Below are 16,399 nucleotides of genomic sequence, written 5' to 3'. Positions count from 1 at the left end.
TACGATTTATTAACAAATTCTTGTCATCTACGTCTAGTAACTAGGATGCCATTTTTGTAAAAAAAAAAAAAAAGAAGGAAGTCGTATACGTTAATAGGAATTAACAATAAATCAAAGAACTAGTTACTATTCGTGGAATAAGACAATTAAAATTTTCACAGAAATACTAATTAGGTAGGTAAACAACATATGTGTTATTAATCATCATGTCTTTATATGTTGTTTTTTTTCGGTGGAACTTTAGTATATATAGGTATCAACTTTACAATATAGAGCATCTACATTACAAGATAACTGTGCATTGAAGCTGATTCAACACTGTTTGTCTACTCTGTTAACAATGAATTCCAGGTCACTGATTGGTTTTTGTGCGATTATGATTTGTAAGTACATTTTGACTTTCTATGAGAACTATAAAAAGTTTATTAAAAGAAAATATAGTTTAAAAAATGTCTCTTATAGAATGTCAATTAATTAGAGAAATAAATCATACTTTTATATGGCCCTAGTTACAGTTAATGTTACTTTTTAACAAATAATGAAATGATAAAGCCCTGTACCAGTACAAAATCTTTATGTAATGAAAAAAAAGTACAAATGTTGATCTGAAACTAAGATTTTAAAATTCTGAGGTCGATCAACATAACTAACATGTCAAAACTCATTGCGTAAACCCCTAAACCCCTGGACTGGGTTGCACAAACGTCTATTAAGTTAATAGACTATTAACTTCTAATAGACTATTAAATATCTAATTGACAATTAGTTAATAGAGTGATTTAATAGCGTTGCACGAATCACTTTTAAGGATACTATTAACTAATAGACAATTAAGTGACTATTAACATTTTAATAGTCAATTAAGCTCCATTTAATTCTGCGAGTTTCATCATTTTTTCACAACATCATTACGATTTTCATCGTTTCCACGACGTCATCATGATTTTCACGATTTTCATCAATTTTCCATGACGTCAACACGATTTTGGCGATTTTCATCAATTTTTCATGACGTCAACACAATTTCAGCGATTTCAGCATTTTTCAACGGGGTTGTGTTTAACATCGAAGCAGCTAAATAATGCTACATAGTGCTACGTAGATTTATGACTATTGAACGTGTAGCTAGCCTAGCTGCTATTAATATCTACGTAGCTGCTAGGCTAGCTACACGTTCAATAGTCATACATCTACGTAGCCGCTAATATATTGAACGCAACCCTGGGTCTACTTTCAATTGACACCAAAACATGTCCAAAATACAAGAAATTGCATATGTTGTATTGAAAAAGATAGAAAAGTCTCGAAAAACGAGGGGAATAGGGGAATAAAAAAGCATTAGTCTTAAATTCCATTATGTTACTAATTTAAAGGTAAAGTTTATAGTCGACGTCTACAAAAGAAAATTGACAACTGCAGTCTGCTATATTTATATCTTCCATTTTGAGAGTCTGACTCAATCTAAGTCCATTTTTCACTTCGTTTATGGAAGGTTGGGAACTCGAATAAATTACTATAGTATTTGACACAATCGTGGTAAAATCAGAAATTTTTAATCTCCCATGAGAAAAATTTAGCCGCTAATTTATTTCAAACAAGATACAATAAATTGCTTGTGTTGCCATTGCAAGGGATTGAAAATTCTCGGAAAAAATACACAAAGGAAGAAATTAAGTATCATAAATCGGGGCAGCCTCGTTATTCAGATGTTCCATTAGTCCGACACCACATTGGTGCGACAACCCAATAGTCCGACGTCCCATTAGTCCGACACCTTATGATAGTCCAATACCCCAAATAGTCTGACATGAAATAATTTAACAACTTTTTTAAATAAATACTTTTGATTTCAAAAGAATAATCCCATCAGTTAAACCTACATTCCTCCTGATAGTCCTAAAAACAAGTGAAACTGCGAGCTTCTGCTCACTGATGATACCCCCGTCCAAATATGCATTTGCTATCAGGTGTAAAAAATGATACAAGTGTTCGGTCAACAGGAAGTTGTCGAGTGATGAATCTGAAAACGCATCACACAGTATAGCTGACTTATATCAAGCCTGAAACCAAATTTCAGAAATCCTGGTAGTGTAGTTCCTGAGAAAAATGTGACGAAAAATATTCATGGGACGGACGAACTGACTGACAGACTGACGGACTGACGGACTGACGGAAGGACAGACAGAGGTAAAACAGTATACCCCCCTTTTTTCAAAGCGGGGGTATAATAATAATACAAGTAACATATCATAAAGTACTTACAATATTTCAATTTTGCGTGATGTCCAGTGGCAAATATTATTGACATGCATGTTCAGGCCGAGAACAATCATTTGACAGTAATTTTTTTTAGATAGGCCCTGTAATAGTTGCCATCCGGCATGAAAAAAAGGTCAATGACCCTTGAACTGCCACTAAACAATGAAAGTACATACTAGTATTGAATAGGAAACGCCGGGAATTTTGCTTGCAGAAGGCTCAGACAATTTATCACGGTTGATCGGTAGATATGTATTAGTGAAAGTGGTCGGATATATTCACCCCTAAAAATAAAGAATGAATGAGACGCGGTGTAGCGAACATTTTGTCAAACTAAATAAGCTTTGTCAAGCTTTATCGAATAACTAACATGACGATACACAGCTATGTATCTCTCCCAAACCATTTCGATAATTTGGCCCAAAATACCAAAATCCCAAAATTAAAAACACGGTAAAATTCAGCATGCCAAAGTACCCCAAATATTCAATTATTGTTGAAATTCAAAAGAATATATTTCTTGACAGTTAGGATCCCACAAACTTGTTAAATGGACCAAAAAAAAAACCAACACAATCATGTATGGATTCAGCCTACGAAAGAACCTCAAGTTTTATTTTGGACCCTGTGGGCCAATTTAAAACCGGACCAAAAATCAAAAATCTTACGTCAAAACCTCGTTGAAATTGGTCAAGAAGAGATTTATAAAAAAATATTAGAAAAGCATTTTTTTTTTTATCCCTTTTTATCCCATTCTATTTCGATAGACATGATAGATGTACGTATTCAGTGATGAAGTGGCATTGCATTGTATAAATATAACTGCACTTTAAATAAAGATGCTGATGAATTATAAAAAAAACGATGACATGCTTCTTCTGCTTTGTAAATAGACCCATACTGAGGGTTTACGCAGTATATATTGGACGATATATGTAGTCTTTCGGAACACCGGATGTTATTCGAAACACTTCTGTTCTTTCTATATGACCACCTTTCAAATACATGCGCAATAGCTAACTAATCTGTTGAATAAGCATTAGCATCTTAAGTTGCTATAGAGATATTTTACGTATGATCTGAAATTTATTATGATATAATGTTTCCTTGCACACGATTACAAGCTGCTAATATTAACCTACATGCGTGTATTTTAATTAGAGTCAAACGTTGAAACCAGCTGTGTTTAGATCAGATTTCATGTAAACAATGCGATTTATATTCTGAACGAGAATAATTAAAAATACAATCTTTAAAAAAAGTATTGTAGCATTTTATTTTAGATTTTAAGTTTAGGGAAGATGTACATGATGTAAAAAGCAAGCTATTTATTTTTTTATACTGAAATTAAAGGGAAGTCTTTCTTGCATATGATTAAATTACAGTTATTTTTTGTGATTAATTATTGCAACTTTAATAATAAAAAAAATGGTTATTAAAAATGTAATTAAATAGATATTGAATATGAAAAAATAAAATAAAACGGAAACCTACAACTAAAATATATTAAAAAAAAGACACTTGACTATGCAAATTTTCGTTTTTCGTTTGTTAATACATTACATGCAAACATTAATTTGTTTCTAACTTCAACCTGTTTAAGATTAATTTTTCCTACGTTTATAAAAGTATGTTTTTCAACAACATGAGCATGAATTATTGAAAGTTCAAATAGGGTCAGAAAAGAATTATTAAACGCTGTTTCTACTTCTATAGCAGTTAGAAAATAACAACAAACGCCTCAAAACGTTTTCAAAACTTTAGTTAGAAACAATTGCACCCTAAAAATGCCGCTTTAATCATAAATCTTAAAATTAATCATGCATGCAATTTCGGTAGACTTAATAGGGTCAGCGATAAGATACCAAATGTCTATTTTCAGATACCGAGTGATGACAGATGCAGATCGATGCATTACGTTTGCGCGCATTACCATTACATTTGCGCGCAAAAATCATTACGTTTGCGCGCGTCTTTTGATTACAATTGCGCGCATTTTTTTGACAGGTAAACCCAGGTAAAATACAGATGATACTACTTATTTAATTATAATTTGTTCAATTATTAACAAGTATAAGTTCTCATTCCGTTAGTGTTAGTCCCCAGCTGACCAACGATGAGGTTGGAGTTGGATTTCGAGAAAGATAAGTCCGTTTTATTATGCACAAGCACTTAATCCTAGAAATATATAAAGATAAAAATTATAAAATGCTAAAACATACCTAATCTTTAAGGTTAAAGTATTGATAAAATAAGTGTAAATATATAATTGAACCTTACTTTAATTGTTGAGTGTTATGTTGAGTTTATTTCTTAATTATGATTAATTTGTCAGAGAAAAGGGTTTCTTAACCGGTTAAAAAAATCAATATCTTAGCCAATTTCTTACTTAAACACTTTTCCAATTAATTTCAAATTTCAAAATCAAAGTTTGTTCAAGCATGGAAGTATTAATACTTCCATGGTTCAAGTAATATCTTTGCATATAAATTGATACATTGTATGTGTCTGAAAGTTTCAAAAGATTCTTAATTTTGAAAGGCTATATAAATCTTTATTATTTTGTTATACCAGAGCTTTTGTATTATCTTAAATAAACTTGCCATGTTTGTTTAAAATAAAATTATTGGTATTAAATTGCTTTGTTTTTTGCATTTACTTTTTCTTTCATTTAAAATATATAGGAAGATGTGGTGTGAGTGCCAATGAGACAACTCTCCATTCTAATGACAATTTAATAAAATAAACCATTATAGGTCAATGTACGTCCTTGAAGGGTCAACACGGACATAGCCTTGGCTCACACTGAACAAACATAGAAACACCAAGAAACTTGACATTGAATGACATATATAATTGGAGATTACTTTCTCTAGATTCAACTGGTTTGAGTTAAAAAAAAATCAATATTGGAAATCAATTAATTTTTCATTCAAAACAGATTCGCTTTAAAATTCAGAAGATGTGGTATGAATGTTATTGACACAACTCCCTTTCAAGACACAATGTGGTACAATTAGGCAAAATGTAAATTTACAGGTTGCATTGTTTTCTTTCAATATACAAACCATCTCAGTGATCAGTAGGTTATACAGTGCACCCAAATGACTAGACTAGTATAAGAGAAGAAGGATAGGTCAATATAAGAAACCTACGAGGCTACTTCAGTTCAATTTAAATATTTAGATTATTCTAATGAAATAATCAAATGTCAGAGAGAAAATGTGTTTTTTAAAGTGGTAGGAATACCAAAGAGAACTCTCCAGTAAGATACAGTGTAGTTAAAGTAAGGAATAACAGGTTATAATACAGCCTTCAATATTTGGCTCACTTTGAACTGCATCCTACTAAGTGTACCAAAAAACACTGTTATAAGAATTCAAACAACATGCTTCTGACTAAAACATGTGCTTATGAATATACCTGTTTTAAAAAATCTTACATACATACCATAAAACATTAATGTAACTATACCATGTAAAAGACACTTTTTAAAAGTTAATGAAAGAACATGTTCAAATATAAAAGGAACACCTTACAATTTTCATAATTGTGAATTTTCCTTGTTCAAATAACTATGAACATACACTACAGCTCAGGTTGATTCTGCTTTGTCTACCGGCCCACCAAAGGAGTGGGCACCGGGTGGGCAAAAATTCTACCTTGTCCACTCTGCCCACCCATAGGAGTGGGCATGTAGTTCCTTTTGTTTAATCTAAAAAAAAAACATGCAAGTACAATCACTTGAAAAAAGCAGATAAGCATTTGTAATCAATATTTTTATAAAAAAAGAGATTATAGCTAGAGTGGGCACGGGTGGGCAGGTGGAAAAAGCAAAATCAAACACAGGCTGTTGTGTATCTCAAATTCCAATAAAAACAGCTATTAAGTTTCACGTATTGCATTTCTTTTTTATAAGCACAAAAATCATTAATTTGTTATTAAGCCTAGAAACCTATTTTCTTAAAAAATATCTAATATTTAATACCAAACATGCATTTTGGGTTTACGATTGCATTTCTTTTTTGTCGAGCCTTCGACTTTTGTCGAAAAAGCGAGACTAAGCGATCCTACATTCCGTCGTCGTCGGCGTCGTCGTCGTCGGCGGCGTCCACAAATATTCACTCTGTGGTTAAAGTTTTTGAAATTTTAATAACTTTCTTAAACTATACTGAATTTCTACCAAACTTGGACAGAAGCTTGTTTATGATCATAAGAAAGTATCCAGAAGTAAATTTTGTAAAAATAAAATTCCATTTTTTCCGTATTTTACTTATAAATGGACTTAGTTTTTCTGCGAGGAAACATTACATTCACTCTGTGGTTAAAGTTTTTAAAATTTTAATAACTTTCATAAACTATCCTTGATTTGTACCAAACTTGGACAGAAGCTTGTTTATGATCATAAGATAGTATCAAGAAGAAAATTTTGTAAAAATAAATTTCCACTTTTCCGTATTTTACTTATAAATGGACTTAGTTTTTTTGCCAGAAACAAAACATTCACTCTGTGGTTTAAGTTTTTAAAATTTTTATAATGTTCTTAGACTATCCTGGATTTCTACCAAACTTAGACAAAAGCTTGTTTCTGATCATAAGATATTATTCAGAAGCTAAATTTGTAAAAAAAAAATTCACTTTTTCCGTATTTTACTTATAAATGGACTTAGTTTTTCTTCCAGTTAACATTACATACAGTCTGCAGTTAAAGTTTATAAAACATTTATTAGATTCATAAACTATCCTGAATTTTTTACCAAACTTGAAAGCTTCTTTCAATCAAAAGACAGTATCGAGAGGGAAATTTTTATTGATGTTTTTCCTCATTTTTGTTGAGTCTGCCATTAACAGCAGAAGTAGGCGAGACACTGGGTTCCGTGGAACCCTTACAAATTTTTTAAAGAAAGCAACTTGTTTATGATCATTATTCAAAACATTCATAATCAGACCATGGAAGTATTATATTGACATTTGTTTCCAGGTGTTATACATGCTGTTAAATCCGTTCCACTTGGTTTAGACAATGGTTTAAGGAAAAAACGGGAAGCAGTACCGGCTGTCAAATCAGTCAATGTCGATTTAGAAGATGGTTTGAGAAAGAAACGTGAAGCAGCACCGTCTGTCAAATCCGTCAATGTCGATCTAGAAGATGGTTTGAGAAAGAAACGTGAAGCAGCACCGTCTGTCAAATCAGTCAATGTCGATTTAGAAGATGGTTTGAGAAAGAAACGTGAAGCAGCACCGTCTGTCAAATCCGTCAATGTCGATTTAGAAGATGGTTTGAGAAAGAAACGGGAAGCAGCACCGTCTGTCAAATCAGTCAATGTCGATCTAGAAGATGGTTTGAGAAAGAAACGTGAAGCAGCACCGTCTGTCAAATCCGTCAATGTCGATCTAGAAAATGGTTTGAGAAAGAAACGGGAAGCAGCACCGTCTGTCAAATCAGTCAATGTCGATCTAGAAGATGGTTTGAGAAAGAAACGTGAAGCAGCACCGTCTGTCAAATCTGTCAATGTCGATCTAGAAGATGGTTTGAGAAAGAAACGTGAAGCAGCACCGTCGGTTAAATCCGTCAATGTCGATCTAGAAGAGGGTTTGAGAAAGAAACGTGAAGCAGCACCGTCTGTCAAATCAGTAAACGTCGATTTAGAAGATGGTTTGAGAAAGAAACGTGAAGCAGCCCCGTCTGTCAAATCCGTCAACGTCGATTTAGAAGATGGTTTGAGAAAGAAACGTGAAGCAGCACCGTCTGTCAAATCCGTCAATGTCGATCTAGAAGATGGTTTGAGAAAGAAACGGGAAGCAGCACCGTCTGTCAAATCAGTAAATGTCGATCTAGAAGATGGTTTAAGGAGAAAACGTGAAGCAGCACCGTCTGTCAAATCAGTCAATGTCGATTTAGAAGATGGTTTGAGAAAGAAACGTGAAGCAGCACCGTCAGTCAAATCCGTCAATGTCGATCTAGAAGATGGTTTGAGAAAAAAACGTGAAGCAGCACCGTCTGTCAAATCCGTCAATGTCGATCTAGAAGATGGTTTGAGAAGGAAACGTGAAGCAGCACCGTCTGTCAAATCAGTCAATGTCGATCTAGAAGATGGTTTGAGAAAGAAACGTGAAGCAGCACCGTCTGTCAAATCAGTAAATGTCGATCTAGAAGATGGTTTAAGGAGAAAACGTGAAGCAGCACCGTCTGTCAAATCAGTCAATGTCGATTTAGAAGATGGTTTGAGAAAGAAACGTGAAGCAGCACCGTCAGTCAAATCCGTCAATGTCGATCTAGAAGATGGTTTGAGAAAAAAACGTGAAGCAGCACCGTCTGTCAAATCCGTCAATGTCGATCTAGAAGATGGTTTGAGAAGGAAACGTGAAGCAGCACCGTCTGTCAAATCCGTCAATGTCGATCTAGAAGATGGTTTGAGAAAGAAACGTGAAGCAGCACCGTCTGTCAAATCCGTCAATGTCGATCTAGAAGATGGTTTGAGAAAGAAACGTGAAGCAGCACCGTCTGTCAAATCCGTCAACGTCGATTTAGAAGATGGTTTGAGAAAGAAACGTGAAGCAGCACCGTCTGTCAAATCCGTCAATGTCGATCTAGAAGATGGTTTGAGAAAGAAACGTGAAGCAGCACCGTCTGTCAAATCAGTCAATGTCGATTTAGAAGATGGTTTGAGAAAGAAACGTGAAGCAGCACCGTCAGTTAAATCTGTCAATGTCGATCTAGAAAATGGTTTGAGAAAGAAACGTGAAGCAGCACCGTCTGTCAAATCAGTCAATGTCGATCTAGAAGATGGTTTGAGAAAGAAACGGGAAGCAGCACCGTCTGTCAAATCAGTCAATGTCGATCTAGAAGATGGTTTGAGAAAGAAACGGGAAGCAGCACCGTCTGTCAAATCAGTCAATGTCGATCTAGAAAATGGTTTGAGAAAGAAACGGGAAGCAGCACCGTCTGTCAAATCCGTCAATGTCGATCTAGAAAATGGTTTGAGAAAGAAACGTGAAGCAGCACCGTCTGTCAAATCAGTCAATGTCGATCTAGAAAATGGTTTGAGAAAGAAACGTGAAGCAGCACTGTCTGTCAAATCAGTCAATGTCGATCTAGAAGATGGTTTGAGAAAGAAACGTGAAGCAGCACCGTCTGTCAAATCCGTCAACGTCGATTTAGAAGATGGTTTGAGAAAGAAACGTGAAGCAGCACCGTCTGTCAAATCCGTCAATGTCGATCTAGAAGATGGTTTGAGAAAGAAACGTGAAGCAGCACCGTCTGTCAAATCAGTCAATGTCGATTTAGAAGATGGTTTGAGAAAGAAACGTGAAGCAGCACCGTCAGTTAAATCTGTCAATGTCGATCTAGAAAATGGTTTGAGAAAGAAACGTGAAGCAGCACCGTCTGTCAAATCAGTCAATGTCGATCTAGAAGATGGTTTGAGAAAGAAACGGGAAGCAGCACCGTCTGTCAAATCAGTCAATGTCGATCTAGAAGATGGTTTGAGAAAGAAACGGGAAGCAGCACCGTCTGTCAAATCAGTCAATGTCGATCTAGAAAATGGTTTGAGAAAGAAACGGGAAGCAGCACCGTCTGTCAAATCCGTCAATGTCGATCTAGAAAATGGTTTGAGAAAGAAACGTGAAGCAGCACCGTCTGTCAAATCAGTCAATGTCGATCTAGAAAATGGTTTGAGAAAGAAACGTGAAGCAGCACCGTCTGTCAAATCAGTCAATGTCGATCTAGAAAATGGTTTGAGAAAGAAACGTGAAGCAGCACCGTCTGTCAAATCAGTCAATGTCGATCTAGAAGATGGTTTGAGAAAGAAACGTGAAGCAGCACCGTCTGTCAAATCCGTCAATGTCGATCTAGAAGATGGTTTGAGAAAGAAACGTGAAGCAGCACCGTCTGTCAAATCAGTCAATGTCGATCTAGAAGATGGTTTGAGAAAGAAACGTGAAGCAGCACCGTCTGTCAAATCAGTCAATGTCGATCTAGAAGATGGTTTGAGAAAGAAACGTGAAGCAGCACCGTCTGTCAAATCCGTCAATGTCGATCTAGAAGATGGTTTGAGAAAGAAACGTGAAGCAGCACCTTCTGTCAAATCAGTCAACGTTGATTTAGAAGATGGGTTGAGGAGGAAACGTTAAATCTAAGTCCAATCATATCCTTAATGTCAATTATAAGTAAAAACTTCTGGAAATTTACAAGTTTTACTCAATATGTAAGATGACTTTTGTGGATGTTTATCAAAGTAGAAATAAAAAATGACAGATGTTTGAATTTAGTTAAACAAATTAAGTTTCATTCTTGAAATATTAACTTCTCTTTGCTCATTGTTGAAGGTTGTACGATGACCTATAGTTGTTAATGTCTGTGTTATTTTGGTCTCTTGTGGACAGTTGTCTCATTGGCAATCATACCACATCTTCTTTTTCTTATATTCTATGAAATAAGTAGAATAACGAATATCTGTGTAAGGCAATTTTGTTAAATTTCTGTTTAATATAAATCTTAAATGTTCTGTATCAGAAAGGTATATATTTGATCACTTTTATAATTTTTACTCGGTGTTTCAAATTTTAATTTTTACGTTTTATTTTTTCTAGATGGGTGTGGAATTGAACAAATGAGTGTGCATGTAGTTGATGGATTTCACAGCCTTAATGATTTTGTTTAATAGTGCTTTTATTTTGTTTTGTTAATGTTTTGGTTTTTTTTTTGGTTTTTATTGGCTTGTTATTTTTTCAATGTTTTTTGTTTGTTTGATTTTGTTTCTTGTATGTTTATCCATAATGATTGTATAAGTCAACCAACTGAGCTACATTTACTGATTCTTGTATTATGAATACAAATGTACATGTACTTACAAGTGAAATCATTAAAAATTTAAATAAAATCAAGTGATGCCGAGAAAATTTAGTATACCTTATTACTACGAACAATATTCCACATTTAAGAATTTCAGAGGGGGAGGGTTTTAACACTGTGTATCATCGCCACCGGAAATTGGGTACTAACGAAGCGGAGAGAAATAGAAAAAAAAGTAAACAAGTTAAGAATTCATCCAATTTAAAGCATTTCTACTCATTTGATGAGGATGCCGCTTAAGAATTGATTTTCTGATATATAATTCTTTATATTATTAAGCCGATAAGTACAAAATTAATACAAGATTTTGTGTAATACTCCAAAACTTGCCACTTAGTACCGGACAATTTCGAGGTCGATCGTCCTCTGTCGCCCCCTTCTGAAGATATTGAACTGTTTTTCATTATTTTTCCAAACACGTTTTTAGATTATTATAGTGTGGCATCATATTCACTGAAATTTGCTGTCAAAAAGATGTATTTTAAAGAATATAGACCATAAGAAATAAAGTCTAGTGTACGGCAACTTGCTCGTGTTGACAAATTTACTGTATGGCAACTTGTTTTCAACTGTATGGCAACTTGCTAATTATAGAATAGTTATTTACCGTCCTTTCAAAGAAAATGAAGTATTAAGTTCAAATAGTTAAGGGGGGTGGGGTACCCTTTTATGTTCAACTGTTTTTGTCCTTTTCAAGGTTTTAATTTGTTTTAAATTGTTATTTCACTGATAAATTTTGAAAACTGTTAACTGTTTTTAACCCACTGTTTGTAATCTGTTTTGTTAAAATTTGCAATGTTGTTAACTGTTTATTTGTTAACTGTTATTTACAAGAATCACATTAAAATTTGCTGTCCATCTCTGTTGCTTTCACAAAGGAGTGACAAACAGCATATATGTAACTGTACATATCTTTAAAAAATATTTGAGTATAGTAAATCCTTGATAAAATTGAGAATGGAAATGAGGAAAATGTCAGATAAACAGAAGCCCGACCAAATATATAGAAGAAACAACCCAACGCAACGAGAAAATTATGCACTAGGGTGTGGTGTTAATTCACAGATAGGACAAAAAACTTAGAATTAACACTCATAATTTTTAAACACCCTCTTTCCCTTCCTTCCTAATAAATAAGGCTTACTATTTGAGTTATGCATGTGTATATTTATGGAAAGAGAATCGTCCATAAATTTGATTTCCAATAGTAATAATGGTGAAATATAATCTTTTTTTTTGTGTAACCATGGCAACAACCAGCATTTATTTGATACCAAATATTGCAAAATAGGGGGTTGAACATGTCACAAAGATCTCAAAAATTTGGTCCGAAGGAAAATTTCAATCAATAAGAGTGATACCTTTCCTGAAACCATAGACATATATCTATCAAAAGGTAAAAAAAAATCATATGCATTTCTGCTGTTTTTTCCATAAAATTGAATTGAAAAGATCGAGCGTCAAATCTTTGTTGAAAAACAATACAAAATTTCTAAATCTATGGCGGTACGGATAGGAACGTATGGACGTTCAAACTGAAAAATGGCTTATAAAACATGCTAAAAACAATCTAAATGTTCATATAAACCCACTAGGAAGGATATACTATTATCCAAATATCCAAAATCAATTCAATTGTACAAAAACTTTCATATTTAGAAAATTCACCATGGCTATAATGCGAAACTAAACTTGTACTTGTGTATTGATATACCTGAAGCTGTCTCCTAAGTGAGCAATCATTTAACTACAAAAAGGGGGTAGAAGTTCAATGTTTGTTCTTGAAACATATAAATGAACCAAAATTTAAAAAATGAAATAAATACAAGACTATATACAAATGTAGCAAAGGTTACGGACATGCAGGTGCAACAAATGCGGCAGTGTTAAACATGTTTAGGGATATCTCATGCCCCTCTTTATACGTCTAACCAATGTAGTTATATCTGGCTTCTATTTGTAATGTATCCAAAACGTTAAAAGGAAAGGCCACTTCTTATCCAGCTGAAACCGTGGTCAGTCCTATGATGAAAATAATTGAGATGTATATGAAATGTTTGATAAGTTATATTGACCCAGAGTACCTGGACGGAATTGTGAAAAATAAAGTACCTTTTCAATTTGCAATTCGTAAAATAACTGAACAGTGTGGCCTGGTAGAAGAGGCCGAAAAATGAGGACTTGGTTCTCAAATTGATGTCAAATTGCTAATGATGTAGATTTTTATTTTAGCTCACAGTTCTTAATTAGGACTTGGAGATGTAATTCCTTTTAATAAAATCATGTAAGCAATGAGTCGTATGAAAAACCCTGACTGAGATGTAACCATAATTTATAAGAGCCCCCGCCCTATAGTATTCACTCATTCTGTTTTACTTTCCTACGTCATGACGATAACCCAAGTTGCTACGACTGATTGACATAAAACATTTACTCAACAATATACATAACCAGAAGAAGCCTCCCTTTTGCTTTTTGAAGCATTTTCGATTATTCATGACATGGTCATTTTTCTTGGAGTCAATCACTCCGTCTGTTTTTCCATCCGTTTAATTGTCTGTCCATGTGTCAATAAAAAAATATGGTACTTGCGTGTGTCTTCTGAAAATTAGTCAGCTTTATATAAGATTCCTTATGGAGCTTGGCATTTCTGCGACTTTGTACAGTGGTTTTCAAACTTTTGTATACATTGAAAATATATGCACTTCCCCTTTTCATTGCTTTTGAGTTCGTTTGGAAAAAGTAAATTAAAGTTGCTGTTAACTCTTATCAGCATTTAAAATTTGTTGTTAACAGTTTTTGCCAAAATCGAGGTGTTGTTAACATGTTAACGGACCCCTCCCCCCCCCCCCCCCCCCCCCATCTAATTATGCATTAGATAAAATGCATTAGATAGAAATACCATTTGCTTCACAGCATTTAAGATGTATACAAATTATATATTTTCAAAAAGAAACAGACAAGAAAATTAATTCGAAATGCAATTCACGATTTTTTTCTCCTTACTTTCGATGAAAACAAAGTATTTTCTTAATTTTGCCTGTCCGAATTTTCGATCCTGTGGTTCGGTGATTTTCGTTGCTTCATCTCTATCTTATTTGTTGTTTTCATAAATTGTTTCAGTGTTACACTGTATATAAGTAAGGCCGTTAGTTTTCTTGTTGAGTCCTTCCACATTTTTCTGTCAGTGCTTTTTATAGCCGACTACAAGCTGAGACTACAAGCTGAGACTACTATAACTGTTATAGTAGTCTCAGCTATATAAGGTACGAGTTTTCGTAGGAGTTTTCGTTGTTGAAGGCCGTACGATAGCATATACTTTATTTTATCCTGATGGATAGTTATCTTATTTGCTATCATACCACATCTCCACTGTTTTTTTAAAGCTAGCACCAACAAACGATGAATGGACGGTTTATTTTATTGAATTTACACTAAAACAAAAAGACAACAGTCGCTAGTAGTATAACGATATATAAATGTATTTAGGATAATATGGTTGAAAAAACCTTTTTGTACAAAATCGAAAAGCGGTACGCAACAGAGGCCTTCTGAACTGAATTAACGGCATGTATTTAATAATATTTGATAAGTTAGACATTTTGTATATTTATAAGCCTGTAAAGCTTTGATATCAACAAAATATCGTCACTTGATTTTATCTAAACAGTGATTAATTTCCTCTTAAAAATATGATATATTGCAAGACGCCGTACACACAAAAGTTGTTATTTTGCAATTCGCCGTACAACGTTCTGCAATTCGCCGTACAACAAACAAACAATGTTTTTGTCCATATTCTTTAAAAAACATGTTTTTGACAACAAATTTCAGTAAATATAATGCCACACTATAATAATATAAAAATGTGTCTAGAAAAATAATGAAAAACAGTTCAATATCTTGAGAATGGAGCGACAGAGGACGATCGACCTCGAAATTTTCCGGTACTAAGTGGCAAGTTTTGGGGTATTACACAAAATCTTGAATTAATTTTGTTCTTATCGGCCTAATAATTTAAAGAATTATATATCAGAAAATCATTTCTTAAGCGGCACCCTCATCAAATGAGTGGAAATGCTTTAAATTGGATGAATTCTTAACTTGTTTACTTTTTTTTCTATTTCTCTCCGCTTCGTTAGTACCCAATTTCCGGTGGCGATGATACACAGTGTTTAAGAAGATGTGGTATGATTGCCATTTAGACAACTTTCTACTAAAGTCCAAATAACGTGGATGATAGGCAACCGCGTAGCCTTTAACAATAAGAAAACCAAAAATTGTATGATTACAGGCTTCTCACTTTAGACAGGCACATAAAGAAAGAAGTCGGGTTAAATATGTTTTTGAGCGCTCAAACCCCTTTAAGATGTAAAATAAGACATCATCATACATAAGAGAAATAAACAGACGTTGCGCACGATATTGGTGTCACTTTGGAAATATGGGTTAGAAGGCGGGTTAATCAAATTCAAGCTCTTATCCTATACAATAAATATCCATGTTATGCATATCATTCGAAAGGAAATAAACTACAGAAATCAATAACATAGATGATTTTGTGCTTTGTCTATTTTTTAATGAAAAACTTTGCTCATTTCGATGCCTTTAACGTCATTTCAAGGGTGTCCCGCTGTTACAATTTTGTTTTATGTGAGTCTTTAAAATCCCAGTGCGGATTCAGTAGTAAGTAGAATGGTTAAAAATTTTGCAATTGTTTTGTATACATTTAACTTAAAATGAAGTAACAGACGTTTTTAACTTTAAGGGAAGGAAGATCGTCAAAAGAGTTTAAATAAAAAAGAGAAAAAATGTCCCAATTAGCAGCTCAACCCGTAATTTTTTTTCTGTCTTCACTTTCATAAGATATTACGGACGAAAATGGATTTTAATAATATCAGAAAAATTATACATGTCCCGAAGAAGCTAACTGAAGTCATCATTAAGTAACTGCGGTCTTATTTTAAAAACATCGTCATTTTCCCCGTGTCCAATAAAATGTCCCGATTGACAAAATAACACAAAGAATAATTCAGAGGCTTTTTATCAAACGAAATTCTACTATATCTCAATTTTTTAACACCTGTTAACTGATATGAATGGAAAATTCATTTAATTTCCTTTAAAATGATATGACATGTACTTTTGTTTGAGTTGCAGTTAAAAAATCCGAAAGGATCTAAGATGTCCAATGAAATGTCCCCGTAACCGTAATTTGACGTTCGCGTTATAATAACGTTAAACTGTATACGAATTTTCTTGCATATTTGGCATAAAATAATTTCA

At 33.7% G+C, this 16,399-nt stretch overlaps 1 protein-coding gene across 1 annotated transcript; it reads left to right on the top strand.

Moving 5' to 3' along the window:
* The first annotated feature begins 260 nt into the window (after positions 1-260).
* Positions 261-10,677, top strand: LOC139481288 (plectin-like). The gene is made up of 2 exons (XM_071264476.1): positions 261-383; positions 7,241-10,677. The coding sequence occupies exons 1-2, from the start codon at positions 341-343 to the stop codon at positions 10,390-10,392; spliced, it is 3,195 nt and encodes a 1,064-aa protein (XP_071120577.1). The 5' UTR covers positions 261-340; the 3' UTR covers positions 10,393-10,677.
* The last annotated feature ends 5,722 nt before the right edge of the window (positions 10,678-16,399 follow it).

The sequence above is a fragment of the Mytilus edulis genome, chromosome 7 (genome assembly GCF_963676685.1).
Source record: "Mytilus edulis chromosome 7, xbMytEdul2.2, whole genome shotgun sequence".
NCBI classification, from domain to species: domain Eukaryota; kingdom Metazoa; phylum Mollusca; class Bivalvia; order Mytilida; family Mytilidae; genus Mytilus; species Mytilus edulis.
The sequence above is the reverse complement of the archived record's forward strand: the minus strand, read 5'-3'. Positions and strand labels throughout refer to the sequence as shown.

Excerpts from the sequence above, each read along its gene's own strand:
- LOC139481288 (XM_071264476.1), top strand. The coding sequence starts at position 341 with ATGAATTCCAGGTCACTGATTGGTTTTTGTGCGATTATGATTT. Across the intron at positions 384-7,240 it reads TTTTTGTGCGATTATGATTT|GTGTTATACATGCTGTTAAA; the intron begins GTAAGTACATTT and ends ATTTGTTTCCAG.